Source organism: Theropithecus gelada, chromosome 20 (genome assembly GCF_003255815.1).
Source record: "Theropithecus gelada isolate Dixy chromosome 20, Tgel_1.0, whole genome shotgun sequence".
Taxonomy (NCBI): domain Eukaryota; kingdom Metazoa; phylum Chordata; class Mammalia; order Primates; family Cercopithecidae; genus Theropithecus; species Theropithecus gelada.
In genome coordinates, this window is record NC_037688.1 from 52,210,254 (window position 1) to 52,223,696 (window position 13,443).

At 66.3% G+C, this 13,443-nt stretch overlaps 2 protein-coding genes across 10 annotated transcripts; one reads left to right on the forward strand and one right to left on the reverse strand.

The window, feature by feature from the left end:
- Nucleotides 1-108: 108 nt before the first annotated feature.
- Nucleotides 109-9,264, reverse strand: CHTF18 (chromosome transmission fidelity factor 18). Of its 2 annotated transcripts, XM_025370494.1 has the most exons (22): nucleotides 9,105-9,264; nucleotides 8,734-8,928; nucleotides 8,499-8,649; nucleotides 8,144-8,312; nucleotides 7,579-7,671; nucleotides 7,449-7,501; nucleotides 7,174-7,315; nucleotides 6,477-6,686; nucleotides 5,899-5,996; nucleotides 5,501-5,624; nucleotides 5,259-5,410; nucleotides 5,039-5,132; nucleotides 4,789-4,887; nucleotides 4,580-4,710; nucleotides 3,676-3,823; nucleotides 2,510-2,734; nucleotides 2,184-2,333; nucleotides 1,943-2,073; nucleotides 1,180-1,324; nucleotides 950-1,081; nucleotides 429-486; nucleotides 109-347 (listed from the first exon to the last, which is right to left on the reverse strand). In XM_025370494.1, the coding sequence occupies exons 1-22, from the start codon at nucleotides 9,193-9,195 to the stop codon at nucleotides 211-213; spliced, it is 2,928 nt and encodes a 975-aa protein (XP_025226279.1). In that variant the 5' UTR covers nucleotides 9,196-9,264; the 3' UTR covers nucleotides 109-210. The 2 variants fall into 2 exon arrangements, with proteins under 2 accessions (XP_025226279.1, XP_025226280.1); XM_025370495.1 differs by having other exon boundaries at nucleotides 8,499-8,928; nucleotides 9,105-9,262.
- A 225-nt stretch (nucleotides 9,265-9,489) lies between these two features.
- On the forward strand, nucleotides 9,490-12,885 carry RPUSD1 (RNA pseudouridylate synthase domain containing 1). 8 transcript variants are annotated; one of them, XM_025371305.1, is made up of 6 exons: nucleotides 9,505-9,631; nucleotides 10,111-10,299; nucleotides 10,378-10,501; nucleotides 10,675-10,777; nucleotides 10,930-11,031; nucleotides 11,497-12,885. In XM_025371305.1, exons 2-6 carry the CDS (start codon nucleotides 10,118-10,120, stop codon nucleotides 11,922-11,924), a joined length of 939 nt encoding a protein of 312 aa, XP_025227090.1. In that variant the 5' UTR covers nucleotides 9,505-9,631; nucleotides 10,111-10,117; the 3' UTR covers nucleotides 11,925-12,885. The 8 variants fall into 8 exon arrangements, with proteins under 8 accessions (XP_025227095.1, XP_025227090.1, XP_025227093.1 ...); XM_025371308.1 differs by having other exon boundaries at nucleotides 10,378-10,511; nucleotides 11,497-12,882; XM_025371304.1 differs by having other exon boundaries at nucleotides 10,675-10,786; nucleotides 11,497-12,882.
- The last annotated feature ends 558 nt before the right edge of the window (nucleotides 12,886-13,443 follow it).

Below are 13,443 nucleotides of genomic sequence, written 5' to 3' on the forward strand. Positions count from 1 at the left end.
ACTCCATCCTGTGAGACGGCACCCAGCCCCACTCACTCTATCCTGTGAGCCCCTCTCCTGGCCCCACTCGCACCATCCTGTGAGCCCCACTCCACTCGCGCGTGACTGCAGTCTGTAAAGGCGTGACTTTATAAAGACATCTCCAGGTTTCCGTCCCTCTGCACACTCTCCGGGAAGCAATGCGGGGGCGTGTCCACGGGTCAGAGAGACCTAGAGCAAGTCCCTGATGTACAGGCTGCGCCGCACAGCATTGGAGACACCCTCGTTGAAGCGGAACCAGACCTCGCTCCTGCCCACCGCCGTGCCCATGCGCCGCTCCACTGAGTCCTGCTCCGGGGCCGTGTCCCCTGCGGGGCCACAGGGTTGCTCCTCAGCTGGACCCCAGCACCCCAGGCCCCCCACAACCCCACAACACCCCCCACACACACCTGCACTCGGGGCTGCTGTGCTCCTGACAACCACACGTCCAAAGAAGTCCCTCTCAGGCTGATGGGGAGGAGGGACTAGTCAGCCCTGTAGGACAGACGCCCCGTCCAGCCCCTGCCCAAGACAGGAGGACCAAGAGCCTCTCCAGGGAGGAGGGGCCGGAGCCCCTCTGAGCCACCTTTTCCAAACCTGGCCCAGGCCAGCTGCCCCTTACCCCTCACTGCCATCTGCTCCCCACCAGGTGCCAACCAAGAAGAGCCAATATAGCCACTCTTCTGCCCAGACGGGAAACTGAGGCCCGAGTAGAACCCTGGTCATGCTGAGTGTAGGGAGCTGGTCCTTCAGAGCCCCACCCTCAGCCAGACGACTCCTGTGGCTCAGCCCCAACCCCAAAGACACCCTGGCCCCACCCCTGAAGATACCCTGGCCCTGCCCCTGAAGATACTTGGCCCTGCCTCATGACTGCCCCAGCCCCACCCCCAAAGGCACCCTGGTCCCGCCCCCGTGGCTGCCCATTCCACACCTGTTCCTCCCGGACCGCTCGCCTCATGATGTGCTCCAGCCGCTGCTCGTGGTTGCGTGGGGCAGGTCGGCACACCCCTTTCTCCCCACTGCCCCCCAGCAGACCCTCGAGCCCTGAGGAGCTCCCGTCCACCTGCAGGGAGCAGGACTGTGAGGTCTGGTCACACAGAGTTACAGTGGGGATGGTCCACGCCCAGGCCCCAACCTGCTCCAGAGCCTGGGTGGGCTCACCTGGGGGCTGTTCTCTGCCTGGGCCGAAGCCTCCGCCCGCCGCATCTTCTCCACCTCGATCTCGCGGGCGATGAGCTGCTTGGCCTGGTAGGTCAGGGGCTTGCGGGCAGGCAGCTCGGGGAAGCGGCAGAGTTCCTCCACGTTCCTGCTCAGCGCCGGGGGCACCAGGGCAGGTCAGTGGGGCTAGGCCCAGGACCAGAGACCCGCCAGGCGCTCCAACCGCAAATCCCAAAAGTCACAACGCCAGAGCGGGAATGTAGGGTGAGTCCCGGTGCCACTGCACCCCAACCCCACAGCAGCCGAGTTTAACTGCCCCGAGCCTCAGTTTCCCCAACTGCAAGTACACGTGGGATGATGAAACCTGCCGAGGGCTGCCACGACAGCGACTTAGTGTCCTGCACATTGGTGCTGTTGCTGGGGCAGCAGGACCCTGGGGCTACTGCCCTGTGCCTCACACCCGCCACCCCCGTGGCCATCCCACAGCGGGAAACAGCCTTGGAAAGCGCAGTCCCTCTCGGGGCCCCCCAGCTCCAGCTCCATGTGGGGGCACTAAGGTTGGGAGCAGCTCTGCAGCAAAACTCAGGTCCCAGGGCCAATCTCAGGTGACTGGGGGTGACCCCCCTTCACGGTCACATCGGAGTGAGGGATACACTGGGGCCCGACACCCCAGACACCATGACTGGGCTTTCAGACTCCCGGCCCTATGCGGGCCCTGGCACCTGGAGCACCTCCAGGCCCCCGCCCCAGGCACTGGGGGACTCACGGCTCCAGCCTGTAGATGTACTGCCCGTCGGGCGTGCGCTCCTGGCGGTAGGTCAGGCTGTAAGCGAGCATCGTGCCCACCAGGCTGGCCAGCTGTTGCTTCTCACGGGTGCTGTACAGCTGTGTGCTCACCTGGGGGCCGGGGGCAGCAGGCGGGGGCTGAGCAGGCTGTACAGCTGTGTGCTCACATGGGACGGGAGGACAGCAGGTGGGGAGTCCCCCACCCTGGGGACGGCACTCACGGGGCGGAGCTTGGGCGCAAGAATGTCCAGCAGCAGGGAGAGGGCGTCCAGGAGCAAGGCCTGGGGCGTGGCCCGGCTGCGCGCGGCTGGTGTGATGCCGGACACCAGCGTCTGCATCAGGTTCCTCATCTGGCTCATCCGGTTCTGGGCCTGGAGCAGGGGGCGAACCAAGGCCTGGTCACCGGGGCCTCCCAGGCCAAGTAGGGGAACGGTGGGTGGGGGAACGGTGGGTGGGGGAACGGTGGGTGCGGGAATGGTGGGTGGGGCCGGGGGCAGCCACACGGGCAGCACGGGGGTGGGCAGGAGTGGCGCAGAGGCGAGCACACCTCCTGCTGGCTGCTGGGGAAGGTGATCCTGGGTGTGTGGCTGGAAGCAAATAGCACGTGGAAGGCCACGGGCAGGAAGGGTGGGTAGCGCAGCAGCTGGAAGCTCTGGCTGTGGTGAGCAGCCCCCGCCAGCAGGTCGTCGAAGGCCAGCCAGTCGAGGGCCGCACACACGGCGCCCAGGCTGGAGTCTCGAAGCCGCAGGCGCAGGAAGTTGTCAAACAGGCCCTGCAGGCAGCCAGCAACCCCTGAGCTCCTGCCCCTCACGCCCCTGCCCATCCCAGGAAAAGTGCACCACCACAAACCCTTCACCTCCGGCCCGCGGACCCTCCACCTCCTGCCCGGCATGCCGCCTGCCCCACAAGGCTCCAAGGACCCTCCACAAGGGTCCCCACAAGACTGGGCGTCGGGCAGCAGCACACACCAGCAAGGGGCCATGGGGTCTGGGGGTTGGAGGAGGGTCCACCCTGAGCATCCTCACTCCAGCTTGACAGAGACTGAGACAAGGGGCTGAACTGCCCACCAGGAGGCCTCCAGGAACCACAGAGGTCCAGCCTCAGCCCCTCCCTAGACTGTCTGAGGAAGCTCCGCCCACCAGTGTCCCTACCCCGTTCCTCGGGGGACTCTATCCACGCTGCCCCTCCACATCGCGAGTTTTGGGATTTGGGGATTGACTGTGGATCCCCAGCTGTTAATCCAAAGCTGCTTAGAGTCAGTCGGCAGCTTAGGCAGGGACTCCCGGGGGCAGGGTGGCAAGAAGCCCTCACCGCCCTGCTCTCCACCCCACGTGCACCCTAAGTCCAGAATCCAGCCCCTCACAGCCCCAGGCCACGCCATTGGGCAGAGGCTCCACCCCAACCCGCTGAGTCCCAAGCAGCCACCAGAGCAACCTCCCCCGTCGGATGGCTGCCCCTCCCGCCCTGCCTGCCAGCCCGTGCCCTGCAGCCCCTCCCGCCCTGCCTGCCAGCCCGTGCCCTGCAGCCCCTCCCACCCTCCTAGCTCCTGCTCCCCACCTCAGAGGCCTCCTGGCACCCCATCTCCCGAACCTGGCTCTCTCAGCACCCACAAAGCACCTCCCCGTCCACACGGGAGGGTCGGCAGGGGCAGGGGCACAGCCCAGGTCCTGAACAAGCAGCCCCCAGGCAGGGATTTTGGGGGAGGACAGGTACCTGGACCACCTTCTCGTGCTCGCCCGCGGAGGCGGCAGCATGCAGGACACGGTAGAATCGCTGCGAGGCGGAGGTCAGGGAGCCCGCGTCCCCGTCACCCAGCAGGAGCGTGTCAGCAGGCAGGGTGGGATCCTGGCCCACACGGCGCCTGCAGATGGGGTGCTGAAGCTGGATGGGCCCGTGTAAGAGCAGAGGTAGCCCCACTGTCTCCCCGGGAAACTCAAAGGCCCCATCAGAGCCGCCACCCACTTCGTTCTTCTCAGCAGAAAGACAGCCAAAGCCATGCCCGACCTGAACTCCCTAAAAAATTCCCTGGAGCCGAGGAGGAGCCCCACTCTGGGAGGAGCCCTGCCCTGACCCTCTGGGGCTAGGGAACCCCAGGGAAAGTCACCCCCCAGGGTCCAGGCCAGGAGCAGCACATCTCACAGGCCCAGGCCGGCGTCTCCCATGTCCTGCGGCACGACCAGGCCGGCATCCCCTGGGGTCCCATGCCAGGTCAGGACGGAGACACGCTGGCTGCTCCTGCCTGCAGGAGGCCTCGTGGTGTGGAGAGGCAGGAGCTCAGAGACCACAGCCCAGGCCAAACGTGGCAAAAATGTGGGTGCAACTGGGGCAGGGCCTAGGGCAAAGGGCGCCCTGGACAGGGACACCCTGGAGGCCCCACCACATCAGGGTGTCCTTCCCACAGGGGGCCCTGGAGGTTTCCCTGGCTGACCCACCAAGGCTGCAGTGGCGAGAAAAAGCCAGGAAAAGGCTGGGGAGGGCCCTGGAGGCCGGACCAGGCAGCCACGGGCTCAGGACAATGAGTTCCCACCTCAAGGATCGTGCTGGCCTGCACGCAGGGCCAGCGTCCTGGGCTCTGGGCACCGTGGGCGTCCAGGCCAAGGCTGTGGCCGCCGCCTACCTCTGGGCTCGAGGCAGCTGGAAGACCTCCTGCCACACCGAGAAGAGCCCTCTGCGCTGGTCCTTGAGGCCCACGCGTGTGGCCTGCACGTCTCGCACGCTCAGCTCCCGCTGGCCCCGACTGTACAGGAACTGGACACAGGGCGGGGGCATGAGAGGCGGCTGACTCCCGACCCCACCCCACCCCACCTGATGCCTGCCGGCCCCCACCTGCAGGGTGTTGATGCAGGCCCGGATGTCATTGTCAGTTTTCTCACAGAGGGCTGCCAGCACCCCTGGGTCAGTCCTCATGCCCTGCCGCAGGGAGACCTGGGGGAGGAGGGCTGCTGGAGGGCCCGATGGTATGCCCCATCCTGCCGGGGGTTACCAGGGCTCCATAGGGAGGAGCAGGGAAACGGCCAGAACGAGGTCACACCCCCAACCCTGCCCTGAGCCACGCTGCTCCCTGGGCTCCACCGACCTCCTGGAGTCGCTGCACCAGCCTCGAGGGCAGAGTCGGCGGGAAGTGCAGCAGGAACGCCTGCTGTTTCAGCTGCCGCAGGGACGGTGCGAACCTGAGAAGAGGCAGCAGGGCAGGGACCCCGGAGTCAGCACCTCAGCCCAGGACACAGGGACAGGCCGGGTCCCTCCCTCCAGGCGCCGGGGCCTCTCCTGACTGTGGCGCCCACCCGTGCACTCACTGGTCGTTGCAAATGCAAATAATGGGCCTCATGAGGAGCCCCCCCTCTGCCCGGCGCCGTCGGCCGCCACCCGAAGGCACAGCTGGGCCCTGCGGCTCCGCCTCCTGTGGCCCCTTGCGGTTCAGGATGCTCAGGAGGACGTTGATGGCGGCCTTGGGGGAGGTGCAGAAGACAGTGAGTCCAGGCCCTGCTGCCCACCTGCCTGCCCGCCCGCCCACCCACCCAGGCATCAAGGAGCCCACCACGGGGGCCCCGTCGATCTCATCGATGACCAGGCAGTTGGGCTTCCCGCCAGCACCCAGCACCGACTCCATCTGGGTGGCCGCCTCGATGCGCGTGCGGAAGGCCTCCGGGCTACGGTCGTCACTGGAACAGGGAGGTCAGAGGTCGTCAGGACAGCGGGCATCCCTGGCCGGGCAGCCTCCCGAGGCCGGGGCTGCTGCACTTGCGTAGAAACTGCCACATGACACAGCCGTGCCGATCCCGTGAACCCCAAGGAAGGCCACATTTCCCTGGCCCACATGCCCAGGCCCCCACCACCCTCGAGATGGGAACATCCACACCCGGTTTCGGGTCCACGGCCAAAACTCAAACACATCAGGACAGAAGGAGAGCCAGAGACAGGCCTCACGTCACTCACCTGGCGTTCATCTCCACCACAGAGTACCCCGCGTGACGTGCAATCACGTGTGCCAGGGTGGTCTTCCCCAGCCCCGGAGGCCCACACAGCAGTGCCACCTGCAGCCCAGGTAGACGGAGGCGTGGTGTGCGCCGCACCTACAGGATGCTCCTGGCCCAGCAACCAGGGACTGCCATGTGTGCCCCGCAGGCTGGATGCTCCCCCCGCCCCACTCCGGCCATCAAATAAGAACAAAATTCAGCACGTTCATGCACCAAGGTGGCAACAGAAAAAAACCCTACACAAAACAAAGTTCATGCAGACAAAACACAGCTGGTGCCCAAATGAAAGCCCCCAGAAACCACCCACCTTCCACCCAAACCATCTTGGCCAACTATAAAGCCCTTCAGGGACACTGACTTCCCCCAAGTTGTTACCGGAACATACCCAATTCTAACTCATGTTAATGGCACTTCACGCCAAGACCCACGTGTCATCACACCCACAGCTCCTGGAGAAACTCAACAGGCTGCCAAGGTGCCGGCCGCCAAGTGCAAAGCCTCAGGCTTATTGCTGGCAGCATGGCTGGCAGGGCTCACCTTCTGCCTCGGTCGCTGGCTCGGGTCCAGCCCAGCCTCCAGCATCTCCTCCAGCACCTGTTCGTGGCTCTTCCACTTTCCTGGGGCCGTGGCCTCCTTGCTGACCCGGGCTGGCTCAACACTGGGCCTGGGCTTCCGGGAAGGCCTCTCGTGGCCAAACACCACCAAGTCCCACAACTTCAGCCACTTGAGCAGGCAGCGGTTGGTGAACTACGGGAAGGGAGGCATAGCCTGAGGGCACCGCCTCCAGGCACGGCCAGTCAGCCTGCAACCTTGAGCCCCATGACCCCATGGGACGCTGAGCCGCAGGATGAATGGCCACTCCCATCTTCCTGCTAGTAAGTGACCATGGAGCTCACACCAGGGACTCCATCCCCACGGCTCTGGCCACAACCCATCTGGGAGGCACCTGCCCTCCCCAGGGGCACCTGAGTGTCAACTGCTGCAAAGGTAGGTAAAGGAACTGAGACTTGGATCAGGTGACACCCAGGACCCCTGGCCTGCCTCACACGTCACAGGGGAACAGTAGCACACAGCCCTGTGCTCAGTTCCCCGCCTACAACTCAAAGGGATAAGCCAGAGCCCCACTCCATCTTCGAAGCCCTGTGGACTAGCTGTGCAAAAATCACTGGGCCCAGGTTCTTCCCTCCTGGGAACAGAGAAAGCCAGTCACACGTGAGCGACAACAAGATCTCACGTCATCACTGAGCAGCTCCGTGTAGTGCCGGGGTGCAAACTCATCCACCCAGAGGCAGTGAGTGGAGGCGCCTTGGCCGTCAGCTGGCTCCTCCTCAGGGGCCCCCACGGGCTGGGCTGTCTCCTCCTCCCCTGACCTGAGACTGGAGAGAATCATGTCCTGAGCCACAAACCCCTCGCAGGGACCCTGCCTGCCCACACACCACGGAACATGAGCTAAGAAGTCATGCAAGAAGCCAACGAGAGTCCCCAGGGCAGAAGGGCTGGCAGAGTCACCTGCGCAGGGTGTCTGAGAGCCTCTGGGCCTCCTGAAGCAGCCGCTCCCGCCGCTGTGCAAACAACAGGCTGGGATCAGGAGGGCTCAAGCGGCCCCGCCACCACCCCCCAGCAAACCCGCAGCCCCAACCTCGCCGTCGACCTGCTTCTTCAGGGAGGCGAAGGACACACCCAGCAGGTCCAGCTGGCCACCGCCTCGCCACGGGACGTGGAGCAGAGGGCTCTGTGGGGAAGGAAGAACAATTGCCCATGGGCTCCTCCCAGGTCACAGGGTTCACCCCAGCCCCCATCAGTGCTCACGGACCCAGGTGGGACAACCCCAGTAAGCTGGCCAGTGAGGGGTGGGAGACGGGGCGGAGGGCCAAAAGAAAAAAGCCATCCCGATGAGACAGCTGCAAAGAGGAAGCTGCAAAGGTGGGCAGCTTGAGGAGAAAAGGAGAAAAGGCAAAAGCAGGAAAGGGAAGCAGGGAGGAGACCCTCTCCACCCCCAGGCCATGCAAACAGAATGGACAGCAGCCTGGGGTGGGAAGACTGTGTTCTCTAAGGCTACGCCCCACGAAGCAGCCTCCCCCGAGGAAGCCCCTGGCAGTGTGCACAGGACTGGCTGTGAGCAAATGGCACAGGTGAGGGCTCCCAGGACCCTTTCCTGAACAGCACCAGCCCACCCACCGTGCAGGAAGGCCACGGCCACCCACCTGCACCCCTGTGGCGACAGGGTCAGCACGCAGCACCAGATAGGCCCGGATGCCCTCCGTGGATGTCACATGGACATAGTCCTCCAAGATGGGGGGCCGCCTCAGGACGGGATTGCGGGCGGCTGGTGAGGCCCGTGTGAGACCCACGTCAGCAGCAGCGTCTGAGGCTCTGAGGAGAGACCAGGCATCAGTGACAGAAACTCAAGCCTCAGGTCACCCTTGGATGTGGGTGGCCAAAGCCACCCTCAGCCATGGAACCCTCCCCACCCCCCAGGCCTCATCCAGGGCACCGGCTGGGCTCCACCTGCGTCCCCCTGGACAGATGGGATGGGACGCCCATGTCTGAGGCACACACTCGTGGTCCCACAGCTCAGCAAGGTCCTCAGGGCTCGGCGGCGGGGTGATGTCCATCGGCGGGGAGTCGGGAAGAGGCAGCTCCTCCATCTCCTCCGACCTGAAGTTCAGCCTCTTGACCACCTGCAGCCTAGGCCGTTTGATCCTGGGGGCTGGGGGAGACACATGCAGGGAACCAGAGGCCTCCTCAGCCTCGCGCCCACCCCGGAGGCCCTGGGGCAATGCCGCCGACCTACCGTGGGGAAGGGACCCAGCCGGCTGCAGGTCGGCGTCCACCTGCCTCTTCCCGGCGCGGCCCTGGCTGCTGCCCAGAGATGCCGCTGGGGCGGGGCGGGAGGCCGCGTCCCCTCTGGCGAGGGCCTCCTCGAACGTCCGCGGGGGCCGGCCCGCGGTGGACAGGGGGACCCCGGAGGGCGACGGAGTCGACGCCCCTGCTGGGAGAGGAGATTGTCAGCGGCCGCCCCGAGACAGCAGATCCCGCCAGCGGCGGCAAGGAGGGCCCTTCGGCTCCCGGCACGCCCTCCCCGAGGTCGCCACTGTCCCGGCTTTCGCAGCGGCCTCGCCTCCTCCCGACATCCCTCCTCGACTGCCGGGCGCCGCGCCCCACCTTCCAGCTCGGCCAGCACCTCCAGCTCGGCCGCGAACTGGCTGTGGAAATCGTCCTCCACGCCGTACAGCTCCTGCTCGTAGTCCTCCATGCCGTCCGCGAGCCCGGGTCCCGCTCCAAACCTCCGGCTCCGAACCTCCCGCGCCGCCACCGCCGCCGCGTACCACACGCCCCGAGCGTGCCGGGCGCCGCCAATCAGCAGCCGGCGTGCTCGGCGGCGCTCGCCATTGGTCGGCGGGGCGGAGGCGGGGCTGCGCGCGAGGTGGGCGGGACGAGTTCCTGCTCCGCAGCCCCCGCGGCCTGTCCGGGGGAGCTCGCCATTGGCCGGCGCAGCCGCTCTTCCGCGGCGGGGGCGGGCCGGGGGCGGGCCGGGGGCGGGGCTGCGCGCGCAGCGGGGCAGGGCGGAAGCGCTGCTAGGCGTCCGGAGCGAGGATTCCAGGGTCTCTGGGTCAGGAGCGCGCGGGCGCGGGGCTGGAGCCGGTGTCGGTCACGGCATCGAGGGCCTGGACTGCACGGCCCGGCAGCAGGTCAGTCTGGGCGCGGGAGGGGCTCGGAGCCGGGGTTGGCCTGCCCACCGGGCCTGTGCGGGGCGCCGGTCTGCGCGGGCTGCGGGGAGCGAGGAGGCCCCAGCCCTGCCCCGCGCCCCGGGCAGACCTGGCTGCCGGGCCCCGGGAGTTCTGCTGCCCCTCCCCGCCCCCACCGTCGGGCGGAGGCCGTCATGTGCATCCCCTAGAGGGGAGGGTCTTTGGGGAGGCTCTGTGGGGCAGGCTCGGAACGGGCTGTTTCTCCAGCCTTGGGTCAGGCACGTCCCAGGCTGACTCCCTGATCCCCCAGCTGACGCCCTGGCCTGATCTTGGGGACTGAGGATGCAGGTGCATAGTAGGGCTGCGCACCTGGCTTGTGGCTTCGCACCGGAGCCCGAGTGAGGGGGTGCGAGGACCTCTGTCTGCTGGACTGGGCGCCCCCCACGTGCTCACAGCACACGCACCCACGCGTGGCTCGGCAGGCTGGCCATGGAGCCGGGCAGCGTGGAGAACCTGTCCATCGTGTACCGGAGCCGCGACTTCCTGGTGGTCAACAAGCACTGGGACGTTCGCATTGACAGCAAGGCGTGGCGGGAGACTCTGACGCTACAAAAGCAGCTGCGGCACCGCTTCCCGGAGCTGGCCGACCCGGACACCTGCTACGGGTTCAGGTAGGTGGGGCGGCCACAGCCCCACGGCAGCGTCTGTGGAGGAAAGTGGCTCAGACGCTGGACTCTGTCCCATCCCAGGTTCTGCCACCAGCTGGATTTCTCCACCAGTGGGGCACTGTGTGTGGCCCTAAACAAGGCAGCCGCCGGCAGCGCATACAGGTGCTTCAAGGAGCGGCGCGTGACCAAGGCTTACCTGGCACTGGTAAGACCTGGTCAGTCCTGGGGTGGGGCGTGGGGACTCAGGACTCCCACCCCACTTGGGCAGGCCCTGGCTCAGAGCCTCCCACCAACCTCTACATGGCTGCCTGGTGTTAGGTGGGCTCCCCAGCAGTGGCGGGCTGCCCCGTGAACTGTGTGACGCCCCCTGTCCTGCAGCTGCGGGGGCACATCCAGGAGAGCCGGGTGACCATCAGCCATGCCATCGGCAGGAACGGCACGGAAGGCCGGGCCCACACCATGTGCATCGAGGGCACGCAGGGTGCGGCAGGCAGGGACCAACTGGGCGGGCATTGTGGGTTGGGGTGGGCCTGGGCAGGCAGGGACCAACTGGGCGGGCATCGTGGGTTAGGGTGGGTGAGCCTGGGCCTCGGGCTGGTCCCCCTGACCTCACACATGCTATCTGCGCCCCAGGTTGTGAGAACCCAAAGCCAAGCCTCACGGAGCTCGTGGTTCTGGAACACGGGCTGTACGCAGGCGATCCTGTCTCCAAAGTGCTGCTGAAGCCACTCACGGGTGTGTCTGGGGTTGGCAGTGTCTGGGGTGGGCGGTGTCCTGGTGGTGACAGAAGGAAAACTGAGACACGGGGCCACGTAGCCCGTGTTGGGCCACCCTGAGCATCAAGGCAGAGTTGGTAACAAGCACTCCTGTGTTCTTAACTCTACGTTCTGCAGCCTCTTAGCTTCTCCCCTGACACAGGGTCCCTGCTGGCTCCTGACTGAGTCCTGGGGGGTTTGACTGGCCTGGATTCTCCAGGACCAAGTGCCACCCCGGCCCTGTCCTCATCAGTGGTGACCTGAATGCAGTCTCCTGTCGCGAACACTGATGTCCTTACCCATGGCAGAGGACAGGGAGAGTTCCACCCCAAGGGGCTGCTCCGAGGCTGCAGTGGGGTCATGACAGGAGGTGGGGCCTGGTCAGGGAGGTCCGTGAGGAGCAGCCCCGCCCCCCACTTGATCCAGCGGCACCCTCGCCTTGCAGGCCGGACACACCAGCTGCGCGTGCACTGCAGTGCCCTGGGCCACCCCGTGGTGGGCGACCTGACCTACGGAGAGCCCTCGGGCCAGGAGGACCGACCGTTCAGAATGATGCTGCACGCTTTCTACCTGCGCATCCCCACCGATGCCGAGTGTATAGAAGTCTGCACACCTGACCCCTTCCTGCCCTCCCTGGACGCCTGCTGGAGCCCCCACACCCTGCTGCAGCCGCTGGACCAGCTTGTGCAGGCCTTACGGGCCACCCCTGACCCTGACCCCGAGGACAGGGGCCCCAGGCCAGGCAGCCCCTCCACACTCCTGCCTGGGCCTGGCCGGCCCCCTCCACCCCCCACCAAGCCCCCTGAGACTGAGGCACAGCGGGGCCCCTGCCTGCAGTGGCTGTCAGAGTGGACGCTGGAGCCGGACAGCTGAGAGCCGTGGGGCTGGGGCGGGGGGTGGCGGCTGCACAGCAGAACTCTAGGGAGACGGACGAGCAAGCGTGTGATCACCAGCTCTGGGGCCTCGAGGTGCCCGGGAACATCAGGCCCGCTGGACTGCCCTGGCCAGGCCTGCGGGGAAGGGCTGAGGTGGGGCCGGCAGGGGGCGCCAGGCAGCCGTGATGACAGGCGACGACATCGCACTGCGGCCGTGGGACTGATGCTGGATCCTGAGGACCTTCCTAGCCATGTGGCCCCGGAGAAACCGAGGTCCTTCCCTCCTCCTGGAATAGCTTCTGGATCCCAAGCTTCACCCCAGGGGTGTCAGTTTTATGGACTGAAGAGGGAGGGCCAGGTTTTGGCCTTGCCTTTGCTTCCAGGGTGGGCCACTCCTGGGCCCAGTCAGCTACTGGCCCCAACCTATCCCCTAGAGGGGCTGGGAAGGGCCATTCTGAGCTCACCTGGCCTGGGAGACCCATCTGGTCCCTGTGTCCTCTGCCCCTCACTGCTCTGCAGATCCTCTTGCCTTCAGCTGCCTCCGCCCGAGACCCAACGGTTCCTGCTGGGCTCGAGTGTGCAGGCCCGGCCGTGTGTGCCTCGGCCTCACTGTATCTGTGGCTCCCTCTCCGCCCGGATTCTGAGCTCAGTGTGGTGCTTGCTGCACAGACATTGGTCAGGGGCCATGGCCAAGGCCCTGCCACGCACGCCCATCCCTCATATCCGCCGTGAGCACCAGTCTGCTGCAGTCTCCCGGGCCCCTGCTAACAGTTCTGCCACGTCACCACTTGCCTGGCTCCCACATAGCCGTGCATTGTTCCTCTGCCTCCGGGACCCCAGCTTGGGAGCTGTGGGCCTGCCAGGTCTCACCTCCTCTGTCCCCCACGCCACAGCCCGGGCTCCTGGTTACAGCAGGGCTCCAGGGACTCCAAATAAATGCTCACTGACTGGCTTCAGGGGTGACCGTGAACGTGTCCAAAGCCGGGCTTCCGAGGGACAGGTCTGGCTACCCAGACCCTTCCTAGCTCTCTTTCCTGCCCTGAGGTCCCAGCAGGACCCGGGACAGACACAGTGCTTCTGGCTCGTATCGGCCTCTCCTGCAGACAGCAAGCACTCTGCAGCTTTGGCCTGGGCAGGCCCCCGACGACCCCCAGCCCCCACAACCAGAACCGCGGGAGCACCCAGCTGGGCCCAGCCAGGGGCCTTCGTAGAGCCCAGGCCCTTGGGTCAGCCCAGGCCTGGGGCCAGAGAGCGGCCTGGCCCCCCACGTCTCAGAGCTCTGTGGAAGGGGCGTCTCATGGGCCAGCACTTGGTCTCATGTCTGCCTGGCCCCTGCCTGCCACTGTCCAGCTCCAGGGCCAGCCCTGGAACCCTGGTTAGGACCCCAGCAGTGATAGCAGCAGGGCCTGGACCAGAGGCAGCTACCGCTGTGCCTTCAGCCAAGACCCGGGTTCCAGACCCAGAGTCCCCACTAGGCCCCAGACCGGAGGCAGCTGCCACCGTGCCCTCAGCCGAGA